The 25494-nt window shown below is 45.7% G+C and overlaps 9 protein-coding genes across 9 annotated transcripts; 5 read left to right on the forward strand and 4 right to left on the reverse strand.

The window, feature by feature from the left end:
• Positions 1-1634: 1634 nt before the first annotated feature.
• TRUGW13939_10327 (uncharacterized protein) lies at positions 1635-4661 on the forward strand (the record flags this gene model as incomplete). Its single annotated transcript, XM_035493439.1, has 5 exons — positions 1635-1879; positions 1966-2330; positions 2425-2606; positions 3571-3678; positions 3756-4661. 5 exons carry the CDS (start codon positions 1635-1637, stop codon positions 4659-4661), a joined length of 1806 nt encoding a protein of 601 aa, XP_035349332.1.
• A 741-nt stretch (positions 4662-5402) lies between these two features.
• TRUGW13939_10328 (uncharacterized protein) lies at positions 5403-6781 on the forward strand (the record flags this gene model as incomplete). Its single annotated transcript, XM_035493440.1, has 2 exons — positions 5403-6019; positions 6256-6781. 2 exons carry the CDS (start codon positions 5403-5405, stop codon positions 6779-6781), a joined length of 1143 nt encoding a protein of 380 aa, XP_035349333.1.
• A 1738-nt stretch (positions 6782-8519) lies between these two features.
• TRUGW13939_10329 (uncharacterized protein) lies at positions 8520-9204 on the reverse strand (the record flags this gene model as incomplete). Its single annotated transcript, XM_035493441.1, has 2 exons — positions 8520-8793; positions 8870-9204. 2 exons carry the CDS (start codon positions 9202-9204, stop codon positions 8520-8522), a joined length of 609 nt encoding a protein of 202 aa, XP_035349334.1.
• Positions 9205-11259: 2055 nt separating this feature from the next.
• TRUGW13939_10330 (uncharacterized protein) lies at positions 11260-12288 on the forward strand (the record flags this gene model as incomplete). Its single annotated transcript, XM_035493442.1, has 4 exons — positions 11260-11435; positions 11796-12038; positions 12090-12139; positions 12278-12288. Coding segments are annotated over 4 exons (480 nt in total), but the record flags the coding sequence as incomplete, so codon positions are not given.
• Positions 11890-12444, reverse strand: TRUGW13939_10331 (uncharacterized protein; the record flags this gene model as incomplete). Its single annotated transcript, XM_035493443.1, has 2 exons — positions 11890-12018; positions 12163-12444. 2 exons carry the CDS (start codon positions 12442-12444, stop codon positions 11890-11892), a joined length of 411 nt encoding a protein of 136 aa, XP_035349336.1.
• A 1505-nt stretch (positions 12445-13949) lies between these two features.
• TRUGW13939_10332 (uncharacterized protein) lies at positions 13950-14556 on the forward strand (the record flags this gene model as incomplete). Its single annotated transcript, XM_035493444.1, has 2 exons — positions 13950-14275; positions 14334-14556. Coding segments are annotated over 2 exons (549 nt in total), but the record flags the coding sequence as incomplete, so codon positions are not given.
• Positions 14557-16617: 2061 nt separating this feature from the next.
• On the reverse strand, positions 16618-18125 carry TRUGW13939_10333 (uncharacterized protein; the record flags this gene model as incomplete). The annotated part of the gene is made up of 4 exons (XM_035493445.1): positions 16618-16938; positions 16989-17090; positions 17153-17920; positions 18012-18125. 4 exons carry the CDS (start codon positions 18123-18125, stop codon positions 16618-16620), a joined length of 1305 nt encoding a protein of 434 aa, XP_035349338.1.
• A 1384-nt stretch (positions 18126-19509) lies between these two features.
• On the reverse strand, positions 19510-21441 carry TRUGW13939_10334 (uncharacterized protein; the record flags this gene model as incomplete). Its single annotated transcript, XM_035493446.1, has 2 exons — positions 19510-21111; positions 21205-21441. Coding segments are annotated over 2 exons (1839 nt in total), but the record flags the coding sequence as incomplete, so codon positions are not given.
• Positions 21442-22587: 1146 nt separating this feature from the next.
• Positions 22588-23782, forward strand: TRUGW13939_10335 (uncharacterized protein; the record flags this gene model as incomplete). The annotated part of the gene is made up of 3 exons (XM_035493447.1): positions 22588-22746; positions 22806-23287; positions 23359-23782. The coding sequence occupies 3 exons, from the start codon at positions 22588-22590 to the stop codon at positions 23780-23782; spliced, it is 1065 nt and encodes a 354-aa protein (XP_035349340.1).
• Between the last annotated feature and the right edge of the window lie 1712 nt (positions 23783-25494).

Raw genomic sequence — 25494 nt, forward strand, 5'->3', positions numbered from 1 at the left:
TGAACAAGAAATTGGGTTAAACTCACCTAAATGTACGCTGTTTTTTGTAAAGTAAGCTGTATGAGAGCCAAAGTCAATGCTACACCTGATTATGTTGCTACTACCGAAACTGGGATTTGGGGGTATAAGGCGATGATGACATCCTTCAAATGTATGGCTATATTGTATATTGTAGTCCTAGGATTCCATTGTGTGACTGGGAAGATCACTATCTGGGAGGGATCGATGGCTATAAAAGCCGATGTAGATATTGCTGGGTTTGTCTACTTTAGCTTTGTGATCATATGAGGAAGAGGTTTGAATTACATTGTGTTTAGAGCGTGGTCAACTCTTATCTTGTAGTAGAAAGGTGTACTAGGGATGATCACTAGCTATTGTAACTGAGTGAGATAATTCTAATATGCTAAAGTAAGAGACACAAAGATTGGGGAAGCAATCATACTTCAACTAACAGTTAGGCCATCGTCACTAATTTCACCGAACTCAGAATACTGACTTAAATATCCTTCAAATAATCTTTTGCTGGCTGGATTTTCACGAACCTAGATAGCGGCGAAGCAATGTGTTCTTCCACATAGACAGCGATGGATTACAAGATGACAATAAGCGAACAACATCATTACTCTTATATGCAGTGGCGTAGAAGAATGGCGTCCATTTATCATTATCATTATCGACCTTCGCGATGTCTCCCCCATTATAAAGAAGATAGTGGACAATCTTTTCGTCATTCGCCCTTGCATCTGCGATAAGAGGGCTCGAGTAATTACCTCCAGAGAGATTTATGTCGGCATTGTACTGGACCAAGAGCTTTACAATACTAATTTTTTTATATCTTTATAATGGTAATGGTCTTCTGTTTATAATAATCCAATTACTTGTAGACATATCTTGTCTTGAGGATGTCCTGAATAGGCGACTTATTTGCTTGTGTGAGTAGCGCCTTCTACTTTTATCGATTGGCTGAGCGCTATTGATTCCTGTGACACACCATTCCAACTCCCTACTTTTAGCCCGCCCAGCTGAATACCAAATAGACGATGTCACCTTGTCCGTCTATTTCTCGGTGATTAGAACACAGTACTGACATGGAACTTGCATATTGATTGCGTTGGATAGGCCGTCGGCCAAGTGCTCCGTTAGGTCTGGACCAAAATAAAGTCCCGCATGTATAGATGCGGCGAATAGAGAGGGGGGGAAAGGGGCTAGACTGATTTCGGGCATTAAAGCCATCTTGCACAGCCCCTTGATAGTTGGGCGCGAGGACTTCTTTGTTACATGGCAAATGGGCTGTTTTTGGAGGCCAATAACGATGCGTATCGACGCAGGAATGGCGACACCGTTTCCTATTCTCCATGCTTAATTTTTTTAATTAATAAGACACTACTACTATACCTATTTAGTAGTCAGAACGGCTTCGCATTTTAAGCGAGGGTATTAAAAACTTATTATTGATTTAATTCTACTACAATTACCGTACAAATTACTAGCGTCCACTAGCGCAGGAGGTTGAGCAAGAAAAAGTGGGAGCAGATTAAAAACATTCAGCTACCCTCCATACGATCACTGTCAGCATATGTTCCTCGACATAGAATCAACAACCTGACGGTGCGCAGTGCACACAAATCCGAAGAATGTTTACAGTAAACAACTGGTTCGTTCGGTTCCTCGAGGACTATGTCTATGCCATGCGCGAGCCGCCACCACGCAAGCGGACCAAGCCCATGGAGGTGCTGTGCGTAGGAATGCCTCGCTCCGGGACAGAGTCGCTGCAGCACGCTCTCCTGACATTGGGATACGACCATACTTTCCACGGGTGGGATATCATCTATGAGCAGCCGAATTATTGCCAGCAGTGGGTAAAGCTGTGTCGCAAGAAGTAAGAACTATCCAGACCCGGCTGTGTTCTGCTCCTATTGATTACATTCTGGGCTAACCATGCCTTGATATCGTTAACACGGAAAGATGGTTTGGGCCCCTTGACGGCAACACTACGTTCACAGCTGAGGACTTTGACCCTCTTATCGGTCACTCCGTTGCCGTGACGGATGCAGCGGGCTCTGTATTTGCTGCGGAGCTCATTGGCGCATACCCAGAGGCGAAGGTCATCCTCAATTACCGCAAGGACCTGGATGCGTGGCATCACAGCGCGACGACGACTCTGATGCGTTCCAACGGTCACTGGCCACTCTTGGTACTCTCGTGTCTAAGCCGGGAGTGCTTCTGGGCTTGGCATGTTTTTGTGCGGTTTATGTGGCCAGGCTTGTTCCGCGCGCTGGATGGAAATATCGAAACAGGCATGGCGAGGAATGGGAAGTGGGTGTATCGAGGTAAGTTGATGATTACATCTAAACAGGTTCCTTTTCAGATATTCTCCCCTCTTAATTTTAAGAGCCTGCGCTAATTACTGTATTTGTTCTGTAGAACATTGCAACATGATTCGGGGACTCGTAGGCATGGAACGGCTACTAGAGTGGACAGTTGAGGACGGATGGGAGCCATTATGTGAGTTCTTGGGCAAGCCAGTCCCTAAGGAGCCTTTCCCACATGCCAATGCGGCTGCAGGATGGGCCGGTCAGGAAATGAGAATTGGAAAAAGATATATTGTAGGTGCAGCGATAAATGTCGGGACTTTTTGTATAATTGCAGCAGGAACTTGGGCTATATATAGCCGATATTGGTAACTATCAAGCGTTGTATGTGTACACCTTTAGGGAAAGTTAAGCTTTGATGGTTCCTGCATTGCTGCTTAATTATTAAAAGCCAGCTTACACAATGTTCTTAATTTAGTTAAAAAGGCTATTTGGTATCGGATTTGCAGTGCGCAGTTTACTCTGGTGTGCAGTTTACCCGGGAAATACATCAAAGGTCAACATTTGATATTTGTCTTTCAGAAGGATTAATTTCTGACTGAATTGAGTTTATGGCGACGGAGACATCACGACGTACATACAGAGTACATGTTAAAATAAAATTTGGCAGTGGTGATTCGACGCGTGCATACCAGGGAACGTTCATATTGCGCTTGGACCTTCCATAGTATGTAGATCTACAACCGAAGCAGCCCTCTATACCCATGTTCACTTACAGTATTGTGCATGATGCCTGCATATCATATGAGACATGTATCATAACCGGCGTGTAACCACCAGAGTACTAGAGATGCCATCTACGAACAAAAACTTACGGTATTGGTACTGTTTAGTGTTGGCTTCGTCCGCTAATAGGAGCGTGTAGTTTAGCGTCAGCCTGGCCATATTTACGAAGTGCTCAGTCAGGGGATAATCTCAAGGATTAGAGGCCATTAATAGGTGCTCACATCCCTGCATTTGCCATCATTTAGAGCGGTAGGGTGTGGGGGCCGCGAGGCGTTCTTTTTCTTTGTTTCGTAAAGTTAGGCTCCTTGGGTGCATGTCACTCACTACAAGGCGGTGTCCGCCGACAGTAAACCAGCACACCGAAGACTGAACCCTCCTGTCTTCAGTCTTCACCGGGCATCATATGAGGGACCTATACTTCAACTCGTACTTCCTGGTTTTACTTGCTTTCCCACTGTCTTCCTGTCGCTAGGAATTCCGTAAACCGGCAATGACTCCCTCACTCACAAGCGTGTGGACATCGACATTTCCCCCAAAGCCAACCTTCAAGGAGGAAAATGTCCCTGACCTCAGTGGAAAGGTAAGATTAGCTCCCGGGCTTATAAAGTGTATCACGGTCACATCAGAACAACTGATAGACCGGCATTGCCCTTCCAGGTGTACTTCGTGACAGGTGCCAACTCTGGCCTCGGCAAAGAGCTGTCACGCATACTCTACTCAAAGAATGGCAAAGTCTACATCACTGCGCGTTCCGAGGAGAAGGTCAACAGAGCAATCCGAGAGATCCAAACGGCGGTGCCCAAATCCAATGGCACACTAGTTCCGCTCGTTCTCGACCTCGCAGATCTGAGTACGATCAAAGCATCGACGGAGAAGTTTCTTGCCGCTGAGTCAAGACTCCACGTCCTGTTCAACAATGCCGGATATATGGGGCCCGAGAAGGTGGTGGAAAGGACGGTGCAGGGCCATGAGATGCACTTCGGTGTCAACTGCCTGGGACCGTTCCTCCTGACCAAACTCCTACTTCCCACTCTAGTAGCGACGACCCAGGACAAAGAAACTCCGCCGAACACCGTCCGGGTCATTTTCCTGACCTCCTTTGCCGCTGATATCTTTGCCGAAAAGGACACTATACTCGATATGGACAACCTGGAGTTCCATATAGAGAAAGAAGCTAAATACCTATACGGAACCAGCAAGGCGGGTGACTGGATCTATGGCTTCGAGTTGTCGAAGCGATATAAGACCGAAGGCATCATTGGACTAGGCGTGAACCCGGGGAATCTCAAGTCTGGCCTCTTCAGACATCAGAGTGCACTTTTCAGGGCCTTTACAGGATCTGTTAACTATCCTGTCATCAATGGGGCGTATACCGAGCTTTGGGCTGGTCTCTCCCCTGAGGTGACACTTGAAAAGGCGGGGAGTCTGGTCAACCCCTTCGGACGATTCGGCCCAATTCGTCGCGACTGGGAAAAAGCGACCAAGTCTGAGACCGACGGAGGCAATGGAACGACGCGAAAGTTTTGGCAGTGGAGCGAGGAACAGGTGAGCCAGTACATTTAGGTGTGAAGGTAAACAATACCACTACGACGCGCGATGACAAGGAACTTCGGTTAATTATATCCAATATTATCTAAATTCGCTGCTGCATAAAGCGCACAATGAAATTAATAGCGTGATGTTCCATGTATCCTGTAGTAAGCTCCCAATATTTTTTGGTCTCTCTGTCAGTTTAGTTGTTCCGGCGTAAAAGAGAAAAAGAATGTTAAAAAAAAAAGCCTCAAAATAGCTGAGCATCCAACTTTTCATGTTCAGGGTTTCTTTTTACCTGGCCAACAATGGTGGCAGTTGGGAAACGATATTTCCCATATTTCTAGCCCCCATGGAATAAATTCCAACAATGAAGAGCTAACGAACTTGAAGAAGGTCAGCAGGGGCTGGCGGTTGACTGGTCCGCTCACTGCCTAGTGACCATCTGAAGAGCTGGTTATTGAACTGGACCCTCAATCACAACCATAACAAGGATGACGGCGGTTCCAATCCCGTGCCCCCCCGCCTGGGATCCATCATTGTGGTTGGTTAGATACCTAGGTAGTTTCGCTACGTGGACCTGGAGAGGTATATAGGGGTAATGTAGAGCATGGTTCGTCCTTGATCAACTACCTGCCTCACTTCGCTTCGGGAATTGCGGATATACTAATATCCTGTTACCCTAGACATCTGAAAGCACCGATCGGCCGACTGAAGCATAGCGTATTATAGCACTGTAGGAAAAAAAAACGTCGCCGAGGTGTTATTTTCGAAATGGCTGGAACACCACAAATGCAAACGGCCATGATCCAGTCCCAGATTGCAGAGTACCCGGGCTCGTTACCGCTCACCGCGTCCGCAGCCGAGCAGGTTCCAGCCCTAGCATCGCCCTACCACGTCCTCGTGCGCATTCTATCTGTCGCCCTGAATCCCAATGACCATAAGATGGTGACGAATTTCCCCAGACCGGGATATGGAGCGGGCTGCGACTTCTGCGGAATCGTGGAGCGTCTGGGTAACCTTACAGGAGATAGCAAAGAAGATACAGATCTCGATCTTGTTCGCCAGCTAGGCACGAGAGTATGCGGGACTGTGTTTCCATATGCGCCGGTCGACGCAGGTATCAACACACTCGCTTACCGCACGGGCGCATTCGCCGAATTCGTCGCTGTCGACGCGCTGCTCCTGCTGAGGGCGCCCTCTTCGTGGACGGAGCTGCAGGGGGCAGCACTTGGGGGAGTGGGTTGGTCGACCGTTGCTCTGGCCATGTCTGCCAGGGACGCTCTGGCGCTTCCAGGACTTCCTTCAATGCCGGCGGAGAAGAAGGTCCCTATTCTGGTGTACGGTGGCGGCACGGCCACCGGTACTATGGCAGCCCAGCTGTTGAACCTGTACGTTTTTCTTTTCTTTCTTTTCTTTTTTTTTCTTTGAACAAAGTTTCTGTCACAAACTATTCAACCTTTGTTGGCCAAGAGTTCAAAAAAAACTGCATCCCCAGACCAACCCCCCTCGGACGGTCGATGTTTTGCTGCTAACCTCAGCCCATCGGACCCTAGGTCTGGCTATGATCCGATCGTCGTGACCCAATCAGCCGCGTCTGCATCTCTGGCCATGGGGTACGGTGCAGTCAGTACGGTTCTCTCTACACGGGCACCAACTTGAGCGAGTGCCTTGACACGATCCGTGCTCTGACAGCTGACGGGCCTCCTCTGCGGCATGCCCTGGACTGCATCACCGACGCCGACTCGGCGTCGCTCTGCTTCGGCGCACTCGCCCGCACGGGCGGTCGATACGCCTGTTTGGAAGGATTCCGCGAGGCATGGCGCACGCGCCGTGTTGTGGTGAAGGAAGTGATGGGCTATGAGATGCTGGGGCGGCCGGTGGATCTCGGGGGGCTAGAGTCGACGTACACCCGCGGGGTAATTGAGGCTGCCATAGAGATAGGGCGTCGTTGGGCTGGGGAGATGCAGCGTTTATTGGATGGGGGGTTAATCCAGGCGCACCCTATTCAGGAGATCGTTCCGGAAAAGGGCGAAGGAAGCCAAAAAGAGAGTTGGGTTGCGGCCATAACATCGGGGCTGCACATGCTGATGGCAGGTGGTATCAAGGGCCGTAAGCTTGTTGTCAGGGTTTCTTCTGTCGAGAGTGGTTAGAGCGTATATCCTGTCCAGGAGATGACAAGGAATTGATATAGCTAGCCACAGGCTCCACAAGTACGTCAAGAGTACACCTTAGGTACGGAGGTGCGCGTCAAAAGTCAAGGCAGAGAGGAAATTTATAGTGTATACACTAAAATATAATTTCTTTTTCACATACATAGAATTAAATGCCATTTCTATAGCAACAATATATGTGTCATAGATATCGAATAATATACTTATAAAATTGGATAATATATTTAATTTAGCTCTTTTTGTAGATTAATTATTTACTAGTAAACTAGCTAGAAATATTAATACTAAACTAAAATATTAATTTACACACTAGGGCTTACTAGTCGATGTGACTTTTAACTCGCGTAGGGTGCAATAAGTATTCGACGAGCGCTAAAATTGATTGTTGAAGATAAAGTGGGCCGAATGGCCCGTGTGGTACATTATTGTTGTACTAGAATGTAGATTTTAACTGATTTTTGATTAATTTTTATATGATAGTTATTTTTAATAATTTAAAAAACTACTAAATAGCTACACTTGTCCTTTATAAATATGATAGTAAAAAGTACAAAAAAGAAGGACAAAATAGTTGAAAAATTAGTTAGAAATTGATGAAATCTTTTACTTGGATATTCTATAAAATTCATAGTATTAATACTGTATACGGCGTACGCATACAAGCTGCCCGCGCATGCGTGTATTCACCCTTTTTAGCCATGGCGCTGACATGAGCCGTATAATTAGCCTATACTTGTATAAATTGGGGTCTTAATCCGTCTAGTGTTGTTGGGCTGCTGCCACCATATACAGTTTCTCCCTTTCTTGCCTGTTTTCATCCACCTGCAGAACACTCTGGCAGTCAGCACTACAACCATGGAGAATGACCTACGGACTAATTAATCTATGTGTGAATCCAATCTAGGTGAGTCAAACGCCTCCGAGACCGATTGGCGGGTCAAATGGTAAATTTACACTGGCCTGCACCTTTGAGATTACGCTGAGACAAGTTAAGCCCTGGGGAGGATACCACCAAATTGTATTCTCACTAACACGTACACGCCTATCAATAATTGACTGGGAAGCAAACCCTGTGTAATACTTCCATCCCTCTCGTTCTTGTAGTGACCTATGTAACAGAGCCCGAGGTTCATGATTCGCACAACCTTCCGCTCGCATCCGGATACCAGTAATCACTCCCAATGCCCGTATAAGCATAGAAAAAGTGATCAGGATCATACTTGTCTTTTATCTGAACAATCCCTTTTTCCGATATGTTGGACCGCAAGGCATACCTCGTGGACGAGATTTAGCCAGCTTACGAGGCTGCAACACCTGGTTCTGGATCCTATCTGAACGAAGTTGATTCGTGGTATAAGGGTAACTGGAAACAGGAGTTCTATGGCGTCAACTACGATCGACTTCTCCAGTTCCAATAGCCGATCGTAGTACAAATGCCAAGGACATCACGGAAAGCCGGTAGCACCGCGTTGTCCGGATGGCCTGTGCTGCTATTGACGTGGACGCCCATGCATCCAAGCCAGAAGTACCCATCTTGATAGGTCGTCATGTTCCTGATAGTTTCCACGAGCACGGAGTTGGTGGTGGTGTTTTCGGACACCGCACGAGGAAAGAGACGGTTACTGAAAAGGATATCGCCTGGCCACGGCCCGTACGGAAGAGGCCCAAGGTCGGCGTTGAAGTGATCGTAGTAGTTCGGGGAGGTGTGTGAAGAGTATTAATACTCTATACCAAGGTCCTGGAGCTGCTTCAGATAAGAGTCAAGCAAAATATCGATGTCGCTTGTACTAGCACCAGGGATCGTGAAGCTGATGGCGCTGAATGTAGTTGCGGTGATCTCAAACTCAACGGTGTTGCCGCCGTTCAGCCCATCTGTGTATGACGGCAGGTATGCATACCAGGCCTCGATAGCGTTCCAAAATACATCGGCATCTACATTCGAGCCGTTATATGTCAACGATGCCCCGCCAATCTCGCCATCGGGGTGAATCCTGCTCGTCATGGAAATGACAAACCCCCCAGACACCGGCTCCTCCGCCACTCATGGGCCAGTACAAGTCTGAGTACTGGTTGTTTGGTGTCGCAATGATGTGTTCTCCTTGGGCTGTTACCACCTCCCACTCCAGCACATTGTCGGCAGCCATACCATAAAGACCATTAATGAGCGAATGGCCGCCCCCGGCCGCATAACCTCCGGCAATGCCAACGCTTGCGCATGTGCCGCCGACGACGCGATAGCCCGCATCGAATACAATCTTGTAGAGAAAACCAGCAATGACTCCTGCACCTGCCTTCACCGCAGGTCCGGTGTAGTAATCGCTTGAGTAATTCGTTACGATTTGAGAAGTGTTTAGATAATGAGTCCAAAGTGAGAGCGATCCTTTTCCGGTGGATTTTCCCATGAAGCTAGAGAGTGGGAGAAGGTTTTAGCCCGTCTTTGCTTCCGAAAATTAATAGTAAGCAGGTCAGTGTGAAACTCCATACTTACTCATGTCCTGTATTCTTGATCACTAGACGTATATTTTCTCCTTTGCGAACTGGATGCCAGTGATGACATGATCAGCACTCGTGACATTAATCGAATAGGTAGCGTAGTTGCCCAGTTCGCAAGGCCTGTCAGTTGGCGTATAGGGATCGCACGACTGATTTTGAAATGCCACATTCATTATGTCCGCAGGGTACAGTTCGCTGCATGCAGGGATACCATGTTAGAGCAAAAGAATCAACATCTGAGATAAAAAGCTCATGGCTAGACGACTTACTGGACTCCAGCATTGTCCCAGTCTGCTTGTAAAGCCGCACAGGCTGTTTCGTTGAAGACATGATACGGCGACGTATGGCAGACGCTTGCTAAAGGGACAGTAGCAATTAACCTCCCGTCTACCGTCTCGTTAAGTTGTGCCCATTCAGAATCTGTTGGCCCCCCGGTATCACCGGGAATATTCCTGCACGAACTGTTCCCAGCATTGGTCACTGTGGCCAGTACTAATAGCAAGCTCCAGAACAGGTACGTCCTTACGACAGCTTCACGCCACATATCGGAGATGTTAGGAAGGACTCGGATGAAAACTCAAAGAAGAATAAAGGTAGAGAAACCGGGGTAACTATCTTTAGAGACAAAATCGGTACGCAAAAGAATGTCCTCTCCCCTTTTGGCGCTTTGTCATAGATTACTATGTTTTATGTATCATCTCCCGCGAAATAATACAATTAAAAATTTTTTAGTAAATAATAACAGTGGTCTATCATTATACCTTTATTAAAATCAAAAGAAAGCATAATTATCGTATAAACAAAAGGATAAATTATGGCTTTACAACTCTGCAATATATTCTAACATTATTTTGTCCAAAATTTCTGGTCATTAATAGCCTTGCAAAGGATCTCCGTATTACAAATATGGCATGCAAAGTATAAGTCTGTTTTTCCGTGTACTCCATTAGCAAATATATATTACTAGCGGCTTGTGGAGAGGCATTTCTTTTCGTGTACCTTCTTACGCGTACGTTTCTCTGCTGAAAGTGACTAAACCAGGCTATAAACGCCGCGGGCCCGGATGACTACATGTAGGTAGTAGGGGCCGGTTATACGGGATCGGCAGGGAGATACGTAATGTGGGCATAAATGTAATTCACTCGTTTTTATCCAGTCCGCTAACAGATCGAGGCAATTCTGTTGGCTTATGATTGAAAATGTGGAATATTTGAGACTTTTTGATTAGATCTCTAACCCTAAAGCAATGCCACCTGCATACCCCGGTAACTAAGAGGGTCTATCCGCTTAGTAGCTTGCTGAGATGTCCCCTAGTTAAATGGCTTGCTTAGCAAGTGGTTGTGGTATTCATGCAGAGGAAAACAGGGATTAGGGTTGCATGAAGTTCGCCTAATTATTACACCTCCCTTAGTATTGCTTTTTCTTACCCTCCCCCCCCCCCCCCGCGGTATATTTTCTAATTACTATAATATCTTAACTGAAACTTTTAACTAAATTTAGACTTCTTTTACCGATTCATAGGCTCTAGTGTGCATCTTATTAGGTAACCAACCCCGCAGCAAAGCTCACGTTTCCTCGAGACTGTGCACCTCATTGGTGAACTTTGATGTGACATAGCAATATCTACATGAAGGCAAATGTTCCTCAGAAAGAAGACCCCTGTCTTGTATGATACTTTGGAACTCTGACATGTAAGCCCCCAATTATTCCGGAAGAAGTAAGCTTCAATAAACATACGAGTTCACACCATGAAATTCCTGCCGAACCTTGAAACATTTAGTCCTTCTTTGGTCTAGCAATTTTCTTATCTACAAACCTCGAAACATTGGACTTCACTTCTCTTACACTGTCACTGCTCCTATGTAAAGTTTTCTGGTCTGCATTTTGCAATTTATGTAAATCAGACAGCAAAGAGGACCGCGAGCCGGCACGATTCTTAAAATGACCCTTTAAGTACAAAAAGACCCGCAACAACTTGGGGGATTCATCTTATGTGTGGTGACAGTCCCGCTGTGCATTCTGGCGACAGTCTTGCGGTTTGTCTCCTCGATGAAAACCATGGGAGTGATTGGTACCGAAAGTTGGCTTGCTTTTGTGGCCCTAGTGTTCTTCTTGGTCTACACTTTGATGTTCTTGTACCGTAAGCCACGGTGATTGTCGTCAGGATCTGAAGACTGGCTTCTTCCTCTAAGATGGGTAAAGCTGACCCCAGCCGCTCACCACAGTTCTCACCGTCCTGAACGGCCAAGGTCTGATAGAGCTTGAGATGGGCCCCCCGTCGACGACCATTCATATTCTGAAAGTGAGTCATCATGTTGTCATGAGAGAACTGTCTGCAAGATCCCAAGATTCACCCTCGCTCCAGGTTGGATGGGCTATGTCCCCGCAATTTTGCCCTAACCAGCTGTTCGCTAAACTGAGCCTCCTTTTTTTCTATCACCGTATCTTCTGGGTTAATGAGAGGTTCTCCCACTGGTTGTGGGTTGTTGGTATCGTCCAGGTTCTCTGGACGATCTCGGCCTATCTGGCTAAGTGGATGCTATGCTGGCCCGTGGCATACACCTGGGACAAGACATTGCCCAGAGGCAAATGCATCAACATTGGTATTCCTGGCTGCCAGTGAGACGATCAACTCCGTGATCGACTTCGTCATGCTTGCTCTTGCGATCCAAGTGATCTCTAACCTTCAAATCAGCATGGGAGAAAAGCTCAGGATCGGTGTCCTGTTTTCATTGGGTACCTTGTATGTTCAGATTGTTGATTGAGATAGGAGGTGAGACGCTAATCTCTATAGATCTGGAATTGTTGGCTTTATTAAGATTACCGAGTCATACACGGCTGCGTGTCAGTATATACCCAGAACTCACAGGGGATACTATCAATTTAAGGATTGAGAAATCCCTCTGATGATGTTGACCATTGCTAACACACCTGCCTCCTTCAGACACAAATATCGTTGACCCCATCTGGGACATCACGCAGATGGCCACTAGTATTATTTGCTGCTGCGCACCATCGTTCCCTGCAGTATTCGTCGGCATTGGATTGCCCCAGCCATTGAGCTCCCTCTTGAAATCCCTACGCTCCTCAGACGGGAAATCCTCCGCCTGTGCCGGTAATAACAGCGGAGATAGGCGTTGGGTGCCCATTGACAGTAGTCAAAGGAATCTGGCTTGGGGGGAAGCACCTACAAGGGTCTACAGAGTTGGCCGTCGATCGGATAGCAATAGATCTGAGACGGGCCCTGAAGATAGTCCTTTGCATGAGGGAAATGGTCCATCTTACATGAAAGGCATAGACGCTAGACAAAATGAGCTTGTCTGACAGTATCGAGGATTACTGGAAACTATGGTTATGCTAGAATAGCCAACTACAAGCGAACAAGCAGCAGCTTCTGAGAGAAGAAAGTAAGGCTCAGTTAATGGTACTTAGAGTCTTTCTGCTGCAGCTTGCGCAATTTCTTTGTTACCATGCTCCCCGAAAAATGCAGTGGCGTCAGGTATTCGCTAAGACTGTTGAACAGTTTTTAATATCTTCTAAGTATAGATAGCAAGAAATCGTGAACTTCACAATACCACCTTTTTTCAATACATCTACCAGATGATGGGAGATGAACGGAGAAACCGTATCTAAATGTCTATGAATAATCTCGAATCCTTGAAACTGTCCCTAACTAATCAGAAACAATGAATCTTCTATATCTCATACAATTGGGCTAACACCGGACTATGCACTTTCATTAACGGGTAAAATGAATGTACTATTTAAATTAGGTTATTATTATTCTATTATCATTAATTGCATTCCACCTCCCCCGTTGCCACCACTTTTTATCTTGCTGCTAGGCCTGTCACCCATACTAAGGCTCCTAGGACTAGTCCCGGTAAGGATTACCAGTATGACGTCAATTTTGCTGCGGTGGTTGTGGTATTACAGAGCGTAAAATTACAGGATGTCCTAATTGTATTTCTAACTTGTATAATTATTACTGAGATTTGAATTCAATGTGGAGCGCGCTTCTGAGAAGAAGTGGCAAACTCAGTGTCCGATTACGTTAATTAGTTGGCTCAAAATACTATTCATCTTCATCAAAGCGGCGTTAACCTCATGGATAAGGTCTGTGGTTGCAACCAGACGGACTTATAAGTTTAAACCATCATAAGCGATCGGAATCCGAACCATAGTTAGACTTGGCGCTGGATCTCCGGTCGCATATTCGGATATTCGGAACCTGCTGCGGCTTTCCAGCATACCTGGTTATTCCGCTGTCTCAAACCCGGACCTAACCATGATCGACAGTGTAGACACATCGTTAGAGAGGAAGAGTTAGGGAAGAAAAGCATTGTTGAGAGTAGTATAACAATATTGTTATATGTCCATTTAACTGAAGAAAGACCAATATTGTAGAATATAAATTAACATGCTCCTACCTATAGTACCTAAGCATGCATCAACATAATGTACTTCATTGATTCAGTTAATAGCTAGCGCTAAGTAGCCTTTACCAGCATGCATCGACCCGTGATTGTTTTGACACGTCTATAATAGGGGTTGCTCACTATTAGATATAGATGACGTTCATCTCATTGACCCAATCAATCTCTTCTCTAATTTGAGCCTTAGTCTCCCACCTGGGGACTTCCCCGTGCTCTAGTCGACATTCAAAACCCCCCCTGATTGTGGAGAAAACAGTTACCAAGGAACCGGTCGGCTTCACGGCCTGCGAGCACTCATCCCAGGTGGTGACTCAGGTATTGGAAGGGCCACTGCCATTGCGTATGCCCGAGAAGGCACCAAGGTTGCGATTAACTACATGCCGGAGGAGTCAGATGCACAGGAACTTGTTGACGTGCTGGAACCTAAGGGTCTTACAGTCGAGAGGATCCCCGGCAATCTACTCAACGAGACATTCTATGCTAAACTAGTCCACGAAGCTCACATGTGTCTTGGAGGCCTCGACATTCTTGTCAGTCAGGCTAGGTAGGTACCTACTTGGAGTTCCGTGGTCCGTCGAGAGAAAAGCTAACAAATCGATAAGCTTCTCAGGTTACCTTGATAGCCCAAACTATCAACCCATTTCTAACCAGTCAACGGCTCAGCTTGAGCAAGTATTCCGCACCAACGTCTTCGCCGGCATCTTTCTGACTCGTGCGGTTGTGCCTCTTCTTCCCCGAGGTGGGAGTATCATATTTACCACGTCTGATATGGCAGCCGAACCCATACCCAACGGGGTTGTCTATGGCGCGAGCAAGGAGCTGTAGCACACACACATGGTACGGGGCCTTTCACTGCAGCTCTTGGACAAGGCTATTCGGGTTAATGGCGTGGCACCCGGTATTACCTACACGCCTTTCATGGTAGCCTCTGGCCACACGACGGAGACGATGGACATTGCAGCCAACGCGGTCCCTTTTGGCCGTATGGAACAGCCAGTCCAACTAGCACCAATGTATGTAGATCTGGCGGACCTAACGTCGACATTTGTGAGCGGAGAGATCTTTACGGCTGCAGGAGCATCACCTGGAATGTGAAGTTAGAGGATGAAACCATGTTTTGTAGGGGAAGAGGCTCTATCCTAGATACTAATAAATTTATTACAAAATTTTAATTTATTCTCCATAACAATATCGAATCTATTAGTCGGCCATTTTTTGTAGTTGAGAATATCACTATTTTTATTGAAATAATGTGTTTAAAGATAAAATATATTATTCTATATATATAATTATATAACAATATTAATTTTCACTAAGTAATTATTATTTTTTAGAAAATTATATCTCGGTGGTTTGGATGGGATCAGTGGTGTGTATTATGTGTGTGGGATCTCGCTACACGAGATCCACAAGGAAACTATCTGCGGGTGGATAATCTGGTGCCTGAGGCACCAAGATTATACTTGTTGTCAAAACGTATCAACCATTCTTTACCGGTGCGGTGTTCGTTGGTAATATTCTGCCGATAGGGACGTAGAGACGTTAGTATACTAGGTGGATTAAGAGTCAAGACTATAACTTGTGAACAAGATGATAGCTAAAATATAACTTGTTAATAAGCTAGATAAAATATAGATCCAATTTAATATAAAATAAAATATAATTCAACTAAATATATCTTAGTAAACAAGTGTCTTTATATAGTAAATCTTAATCATAGCTGTCAGAGCTCCTGCGTAGATAATAGATAGTTATAATCTTTTATTATGTCTATTATACTGATCTTTATAATTAATCTAATAGTTACATATCCTAGTTCTGAGATACTGTAATCTAAGGGTGTTCTGTGACGTGCCTTTTCCAAAGATGTTGATTTCTATCTAGGGGTGCGATTCTCTAAAACAACAAGCATGGGAAAGGAATCTAACTACCAGGACCTGCGGGAAGGTTTTATCTTGTGTGCTTAGGTAACCAGCTTGACCCCTTATAGCCCCGGGGTGAGGCTATCCCCAGATCTGGCACCGCGGGTTAGGGTTGATGCCCTTCCTGCCTGAGGCCTCCCATCCGGCCACGAGGCCGCTCCTACCCTTGGGGATAGCCTCAGGTTCAGCCGTCACAATTACTTCTATTGATTAGCTGTCTATATAAACCAAGGAACTCTATATGTAAGTAATTAGAACAGTGTGCTTCTAATATATCAATAATATCAATTCCATATATATAAATTTGACCCAATAAGATCTTACCTGCCAAATTATTAATCCTGCTAAGCACTAGACCTGTACAGTTAACATATTCAATAAACAAGGGGCCACTACAAGCGAGCGGCCATGCCCACCTCCACCTAGAGATGCGCTCTGTATTAATTTCAAGCTATAATTTCTAACTTCATATGATAATTACACTTATTGATTATAACGACCAGCGTGGCTCCCAATAGCAACCAACACACTATACTAGTAAGCATCTTCTTGCTATACTCACGATTTTCAGTATCCTAACCAAAATACGTAAATGGGCGGCATTGTCACCCAATAGATTTCAGGGTTAGGTGTAACACCCCGGTACAGAGGAGATGAAGTTGGTGTTGTGTCAACCGTCTCCGATCGGGCTTTGCGGGTAGAGACCTGGATATTACTCTATGGTGGTTGATCTTGCAAGAATCGTCTGGCAGTACTCGATAAGGAATGTCGATGGTGTCTGCTTTGGAGTATGCCATGTAAGAGGCCTGTGATTGGTGAGTGGTGCAATCTTTCTGTAAAAACTAACCAAACAATAAAAGATATTTTTGTTCATAAACTGGTAATATTATCTTCCCAAAACTCAATACACAATCTAGCCTGTGTGAAAATAGCAACGATAGATAATACACAAGGTTCCAGACTATTATACTTCAATTGCAAGACGGATTCTGACAGGCCAATTCTGCTGCGCAATAGTAAAGTGACTGCGATGATCCCATTCGGCATCCGGGTGTTCCAATTCAAAGTCAAAATCTCGAAGAACCGTGGCAGTGATCTTCCCTATTTCCGCAAATGCGAACTGTTTTCCTGGACAGCCATTATATCCAATACCGAAAGTAATTAGATACTTCTCATACTCTGTTGCTTCGGCACGGAACCACCTTTCGGGACGAAACACGTCGGCGTCATGTCCAAAATAACGTGAGTCCCTCTGGATTATAAAAGGGTTCACAGATAGAATAGTCTATTAAAGATCAGTTAGATATAATTTCCACAGGCTGACCTTGAGCTTACTCCTGGTTCGAAGAAATTATCACCAAGTTTTAAACCATCTTCTGGGACTACACGAGGCAGACCAAACGGAACTGGAGCAAAGTATCTCAATGATTCTTTGATCTGATATTTTATCAGCCCATATAATAGAAAAAGAATATTTCATGTATGTAACGATGGAAGACACTCACACAAGCTTGAAGATATTGCAACTGTTTTGCCTCTTCATGTTTGACGATAGAAGAAAGTTTCCCCGCCAATCGAGCTTCCTTCAGTTCCTCTTTGAGCTTTGACATGCATGCAGGGTTTTTAAGGACAAAATAGAAAAAGCTTTCCAATGCTCCAGTCATTGTCTCGGATCCAGCAATCGTGGTCATGCCTGACACAGCTAGTATTTCTCTCTCTTCCATTCGAGTGGGCCATTTCTTGTGGTTAGCAACCCATTGGGATACCATGTCAACGTTGGAAGACTTGTCGTCCTTTCTTTCCTGAACGGCTGCTGAAACAGTGTGGAAAATATGCGCGTGAGGCTTAAGTCCAAAGTATCCTGCGAGTGGGCTGTGAAGTATAAATGGGTGAAGCCAATACATGTAACCCATAATGGCTTGATAAATCATCAAAAACCGCATGCTACCAATTGAATTATCAATATCCGCGCCTTCGCGAACGAATCCGAAATTCTTTGAAAACGTAAGTTCGCCTATTATATCAAACGCAACGTAGTTGAGCCAGTGATCAAAGTGGATCGCATTTCCGGTTTTTGATAAGCGCATGAGCTGTTGCTGCAATTCCTGGATGCACTTGTCGACCCGACCTTCAGATTGAATCAAGTAGGATAGTGTATAACTACTGGCCGTGATGGACGAGCGTTCACGATGTCGCTTTGGATCACACTCAGACATGGGTGTTTGGTGAAACTTGTCTGGAACTGCCAGGGCCTGGTACCAGTTGGCCTGAATCAAGTTAGCTATATTCAACAAATGGTGTTGAATTGCGTATTTTTCTTTTTCTTTTTTTTCTTTTTTGCGAATTAGAATGGCTGACCTTGCGATGTGGCGGTGCGAGAATTGCCTTGATAGAATCAGGATGACTACAGGAAACTTCCTGATGACTTATTCGCACAAAGTCACCTATAGGTATGTAAGCCATGATTTCCATATGTTTAGTGTCAAGTTGAGACGATAAACTACCGTGTTTTTTGTGCTCCCGGAGCACAGCATATTCAATGTCTCCTTTTGCAACATGCCATATCTGCCATATAGCCGATACAGACGCTAGAAGCGGGCCTTTAAATTGAGATATCCCTGAGAAATATCGACGCCTCATAAGCATTACAAAAATTACAGCGATTATTGTAAAATATATCGACACGGCCTCTTGACGGCCGTAGGATAGGACATCGCCCAAAAAGGTAGAGTCCATATTGATGTCGTACGAAAAGCAAAAAGATGACATGAATTTTGATGTGGTCAACGTCAAATCGGTATGTACACGGGTTTTACTGTTAACACTGGGAGAAAGAATGAATAATTTGGATGGACACCAAAGTCTGGTGTTACTATAACATTGAAAAGCATGGGTGGGTCGTCCGGCAAGTAGATTGTAGTCTTGGTGAAATTCATTTTCAATATTGAAAATTACATTTCGGTCATAAAACAATCTTTGCGTGAATGTGGCTAGCTGGCAATGTAATTCTACCAGATAGTCTAGCAGTAAATAATAGTATCAGTCTGGTCTCTAGCCAACAAGTACGTATCCGTCGATCTTACAGATATTATTATGATCACCATTGGCTCAATCGAGCTACTAGTCACTTCGTAAAAGGAAATGTTGATCTCTGACAAGGTGGTACGGGCGGATCACCCGAAAAACTGCATTTTCGACACTATGCGCCTATTCGGTCCAATGACGTACTGCATATCAATATTTTGGCCCTGTTTTTCGGCCCCATGCATATTCCAAACTAGGGAATCGATGCATGTGGCGAAATCTTACACATGTCAGCAAAGACTGATGTGATAGAATGCGAACTCCACCGTTCGTCCTTTACACTACATGATTATTGGGGGCCGCCAGCTCAGAGTATCTATGTAATAAATATTACCCACAAAGTGCATGTGAATAAAGGTAACTCGACCGAGTCTAGCCCGCCAAGGTTATCCGGCACTTGAAGGCTGATAGATCATAGTATGGGCAATAGTCCGAGTCTATGGCAACTGCTTGTTAGAACTTACACCGCACTTCAGAATTCCAAGTGTCGGATGGGTTGTAACTTACGCCCTTCCGTAGTGGGACGTGGATTCTCGGCAAAAAGAGAATGGTGGGAATCCAGTTATCATGGTCATTTAATGTATAACTATTTATGGCAGGTTGTAACGAGCGAATTTATGCAAGTTCAGAATAGCAGCCCGGAACTGCGTAAGAGGTGTAAGATTGGAAGCGTTATTGTTACCTATTCTTGTATGTTACTCGGTATTACAGATGTATTCATTTCTTGGTTTGCACTACTCCACACTCATGTAAAGGCGATTTTAGGTGATTCCTATGCAACCACGCCTTTGATCAGGTCCGCACCTTTCTCAGCCGTGGCGTACACGCTTGTTTGGATATTTCCACGCGGTATCAGTGGGAAGATACTGGCATCGCAAACCCGGACATTCTTAGTGCCATACACCTTCAGCTGATCGTCGACGACACCCCCGAGTTCTCGAGGTAGCATGGAGCAGGTGCTGGCCGGGTGATAGGTCGAGACCAGGGTATCACGCACGAGTTTCTTGGCCTCGTCTAGGTTATGGACGTGAACATTGGGTGGGACTCGGCGGCCATCCTTTTTGAGGAGCGAGGCTAGGGGCTCGGTCTTGGCAATCGTCTCGACGAAGAGTAAGTGGCGTGCTAGGATCTCCAAATCGAGTTCATTGGAGAGATAATTGGGATCAATCATCGGCTTTTCTGATGGATCGGCCGATCGGATATGAATCGACCCACGAGAGAACGGGTGAGAAAGAGATGCGGCAATAGCTGTGTAATGACCGTCTTCTTTCATGCCAAACCAGTCTGTTGGCTTCGGCCCCGCGTGTGGACAGAGCTGCACGGCCGGTGAGAAGTATTGAATCGTGGAGTCTTTTCTATCTTCCACAATAGAGCGGAGAAGCTCATACTGCTTCTCCAAGCCCGGGTGTGAGTCTTTCTTGATGTGCAGGTTTGCATCTAGTATGCGGTCTAATTCTGGCCGCTCACCTTCTGCTGCGAATTCGCCCAGAGGGACGTAGGCTGACGTGATACAGCTTGATGTGAGCGGGCCGGAATTGGTAGTCTGGTATAGTTGAATCAAACTGTCCAGTACTCCCGGCTCTTTTATGTACTCTATGGTGGGAATGCCATCAAGAACTTCATAACTGATGCTGGCAATAGCGTGGTCTTGCATGTTCTCTCCTACGTATGGATTGTCGACGACTGGTGCGATGCCAAGGGCCACGAGTCGTTTCGCATCCCCAATGCCAGACAGCTCTAGAAGTTGGGGCGACTGGATAGCGCCCGCGCAGACAATTACTTCTTTATTGGCACGCACTGTAAGATGATTTCCATCGGCGTTCTTGAACTGCACGCCCGTGGCAGTGTCTTTGTCGAATAAGATTTTTTCAGCGAGGGCGTTCGTAATGAGCCTGAGATTAGGACGCTTGGCCACATCAGCACTATAGTAGGCAGTGCCGGCATGGTTTCGAGATTTCGTCTTTGGATGGACGGAGCATGGGTTAATATAGGCACCTGTCATATCCCCGGACGCTGGATCGCCTGTAGCCGCGAGACCAAGGTTGCGAAAAGTCTCGGGCCAAGCCTTTTGCAAAGGTGAATAAAAATCGTCTTCGGCGAAAGAGACTTGCACCGGACCTGTGGTACCCTGAAGGGTCTTGTCTAGATAAGCCAAGGACAGGTCTCGAGTTGTTTTGTCCGAGGGCTCCCCCAATGTATGGAATTTCCGGTAATAATGGCTCATCGTCTTCCATCCCCAATCTTTGTTGCCCAACTTCTCCCACGCATCGATGCCAGCCTTGGATGGATACACGATCATACCATACTGGATGGCCGATGATCCGCCAACCACCTTTCCACGTGGATGACCGACAATTCGCCCATTCAGATGTTCCTGTTTGGGTTAGCATGAATGATTTCTACAGGTATCTGATATAAAACAGAAACGAAGAATATGATGTATCAACCCATCAATCGTATGACTTACTTGAGGCTCGGAAAGGAAACTCCAATCATATTCGGGTTGGTCATACAGAGCAGCCATCAAACCTGGCGTGTTGATCTTGGGATCATCAGGCCGGTGGCTGCCAGCTTCAATCACCAACACAGTTCTGTCTGCATATTCAGAGAGCCGGTTTGCAATGACACACCCTGCTGTCCCACCACCAAGAATGATGTAGTCGTAGGCATCCGAGTCGCCGGTAGTTTGAGAGGCCATTTTTCCGTCTAATATCTCTACAATCGAATCTCAAAGAGAATTGGTATTGCTGATAAAACAGGTAGACAGCTACTTTTCGTCTCACCGTAAGCCGTAAGCTTTACGAGCTCGAACTGGGCAGAGGACGGTGGTTATTGATCCCTCGATTAGCTCCCCACATCTCACGTGGCCCTGGCGGCCTTGTGTCCCGTGGAGAATCGGAGGATATGGACAAAGAATTGCCAACTAATGGCCCCCAAGGAGCCTAAGCGCTAGTACTGGGCCCTGTCACTAAGTATGTACGTTGTACTACTATTGATCAAGGATAGTCGGACGGAGAAAAGAGGAGGATGATCGGCATTTTGACCGAATCCACGTTCTGTTATTTTATCGATACACTATCAAGTTTCTCTAGTGGGGTATATAGAGTCTATGCGCGTGTGGGATCACTTGTACGGAGTACACTCTATTTGCCCTTATCATATAACTTTATAGGGATGAATGGAATGGATGGAGGGAGGGGATGGTGCGGGGGATGCAGAAAAATGCAGCTCATATGTGACACAACCGGCTATTACGCAATGATTTCCAAGGCTAGCCTGATTAATCAGTCCTTCAATAACCTACTTCGCTGCTACGTATCTATCTACGTACTAATCTGTCTCACCCGACGCTCCCGCTTTAACGGTAGGGCGTGCATTAGTCTATGCAGGCCTCATGAATTCTGATCTTGTCAACTGACTCGGAGTAAATACTCAGCTAGCATTCCTTCATGGGCATTAAACGCACTGCGCAAATAATGGCAGCCCACTAATTAAATGTTCAATGCGCATATGTTAGCCGCAGGTCTGGGTTACGATGAATAACCAGAAAGTCACATTAGTAATGACAATGGCTCTTCCACTAGTTAATGCACGACGTATGCAACTATGTAAACTTCATTACCGACACGAACAGTGCAAATCCTACCCTTTATTGGGATCCTTGTAAGATAGTGGTGAATGGTGATTTGCTTATGCCCTAGCACAGCCTATTGATCACTAACATGTGGCTCGTGGGGGCTTTACCTGCATCAAGTTGTCAGATAAGCGTTGGTTATTTATTCTTGGAATATGTAAGACACTGTTCTTCAATCTTACACATCGTGGTGGACTCCAAGCAGTTCAGTTCAGCATGACTTTTTCATTGGAGAACCAGCGACAAAAATCGACTGTCGCTGTCGCCGTGGTATTCTGTGTACTCCCAACAATCTCATACGGCTTACGGCTATGGAGTCGACGCATCCAAAAAGTGCTTTTGAATCCGAGTGATTATTGCGCCCTTGGAGCGCTGGTGAGCAAATTCGTTGCGCTGCGCTGTATCTTAAGTCTAATGACGAATGTCGAATATAGGTGTGCTGCTGGGCCATTTGCGGTCTCGCCATAGTCAATATCACTCATGGAGGCGTTGGTCTTCATGCGAAGGAGGTTCCTCTATCTGCAGTTAAGGTGTTTATGGCCTCATTATATTCAATCGAGGTACTATGGGCCGTTGCCGAGGGCTTGATCAAAACATCCATGTGCCTTTTATACATGGGAATCTTTCCCATGAGGTCTTTCCACATCGGCCTATACATTGCCATTGGAATCTGCAATACATTTGCGCTGATGGTCATTCTATCCACTACTTTTATCTGTCTTCCCGTTAAGATGAGCTTCGATCCTACCGTGCAAGGCCACTGTGGCAATCGAAATGCTCTTTGGCTAATAATCGGCATACTCAACATCCTGACCGATGTGTTGGTTGTTATACTGCCCATACCAGTTGTTTGGGGACTCCAGATCCCCCAAAAAAAGCGCATTGCACTTGTCGGAATTTTCAGTTTAGGATCATTGTAAGTAGCACTACCCTCGATCCAAATATAAACGCCAAATCATCCCCTAACCAGTCTTGTTATTCCAACAGCGTCTGTATTGTCAGTATGATACGACTGCAGTATCTTATGAAGGTTGATTTTACCGGCGATATTACCTATACCGTCGTCAACGCCGTTATATGGAGTTTGCTGGAACCTACCCTAGCGGTAACCGTCGGATGCATGCCGACATTCGGTCCGTTAATTCGCAGTTATATCAAGTCCTGGGGGAAAGGAAGCTCGAGTAATCATTTGAACCCAAGCAATGTATACCAAAGCAGTGCTACTGGACGGTTTCACCGGCTGCACGTCGGAAACTATCCAGAGATTCCGCTCAATTCTAGCGTGGCTAGTCCCGGGTCATCTATTCCACCCCGAAAAGACTGCCTGGACGACTTGACAGACACGCAGCATGGGAATCTGGGTGAGAACAAGATAAAGGTACAGACAGAGTGGGAGGTTACCAGCTCCTAAGTCAACACGAATTACCTAAATGAAGCGATTTTTTTTGTGAGAGCTTTATTGCATTACATATTCCATATTTCATAATTTCCGTAACTATTAGCAGAAGACCTCATGCTTCTTCCTCACTCTAGCTGAGTATTCTCTAACATAACCCCGAGAGTTAGTTGCATGAGTCAGGTTATCACAAGCTTAGACGGCAGAAGTCCGTTCAATGTTGCATATCCAGTCCGACTATTGATAAGGGGCGATCAGCTCGTTCTAATAATGTGGTACCGTATGGTTGGAACCGCTGGTAATTATGGACAGTACTCATTACATACGGTCTTGACCGTTACTTGAAAAACTCTAAAGATCGTTAATTTTGGTCGGGAACTGATCATCGATAGCCCATAAAGGCCAAAATACCAGGAACCCCACTAGTTAAGGGGCCCCTTTTTGGTACAGTGGTAATTTTGAGGTTGACACAAAGTCTAAGACCAAGACTAAATCGCGATCAAAGAGTGATGTTTTTGTAACCACACTGCTCTTCCCACCTTATAAAAACTAAGTAGAACTATTTTGTCTTTTCACAGATGTGCCTTGGAATATTTTCATTATAGAACCATACACAAGCCATACAAACCCTTCGACGGGAAGCTGCAACTGTCAAACCAAATCGCTTTTTGCTGTCGAAGACATACGTTGCAATCATGTCGTTCAAACCGAGGATCCTATTTATCGATGCCTATGACTCCTTTTCCAATAATATTATAGCCCTCATTGAGGAAACGCTGCACGTCCTCGTAACTAAGATCACCATTGACTCCCCCCTTCCTTCAAATCTGCGGGAGTCGTTCGCTTCTCTGATAATCGGACCTGGCCCAGGCAGTCCATACGTGCCCTCTGATATTGGCTGCATTAAAGACGTCTGGAACCTCCCAGATGACAAACTCGTTCCTGTTCTCGGTGTTTGTCTTGGCTTTCAGAGTTTGGTTGTGAATTTTGGGGGCATTGTGAGACGGCTACCATATCCTCGCCATGGAATCGAGACAGAAATACGTACTTGCAATGGGTCTATCTTTGAACGAATCGAAACATTTTCATCGGTGCAATATCACTCTCTCTACGGATCTCTAGACGATACGCAGGGGTCCCCGGAAGAGAAGGATCTCTGGAGTCCTCGCCATACATGCATGAGCCTAGTCCCGCTCGCTTGGGACATTGATCATTCTTATTCCTGTGCTCCTCCTACGCCCGAGGACTCTAGGGCAGAGTGTGGGATCCTCAACCCGTCGCACATTCTGATGTCGGTTAAACATACCACAAAGCCCTTTTACGGCATTCAATTTCACCCAGAGTCGGTCTGCTCAAGCGAAAAGGCTAGTCTTGTTGTCTCCAACTGGTGGGAGCTTGCGAAACGGTGGAACCAGGAACACCGCAAGATTGATATAAACATGGAACCTGCCAATACCAGCCAGTTTAGTACTCGATCCATCAACGTCGGAACCTTGAATATACACTCGATACGTCAGCAACTTCTTCACGATTTCGGCGATGAAATAGTCATTCTGGACTCGGAGATGAGCCAGGATTCTCCCATGGGAAATTATAGCATCATTGGATTCATCTATACAGACACACTGAAGATCTCGTACAACACAGGTCGTGAGCATGTATATGTACAAAAGGGATCGCAAACCACAGCACAAAGCCTGAGTAGCTATGGAGGCAGTGTTTTCCCC

Source organism: Talaromyces rugulosus, chromosome V (genome assembly GCF_013368755.1).
Source record: "Talaromyces rugulosus chromosome V, complete sequence".
NCBI lineage: Eukaryota > Fungi > Ascomycota > Eurotiomycetes > Eurotiales > Trichocomaceae > Talaromyces > Talaromyces rugulosus.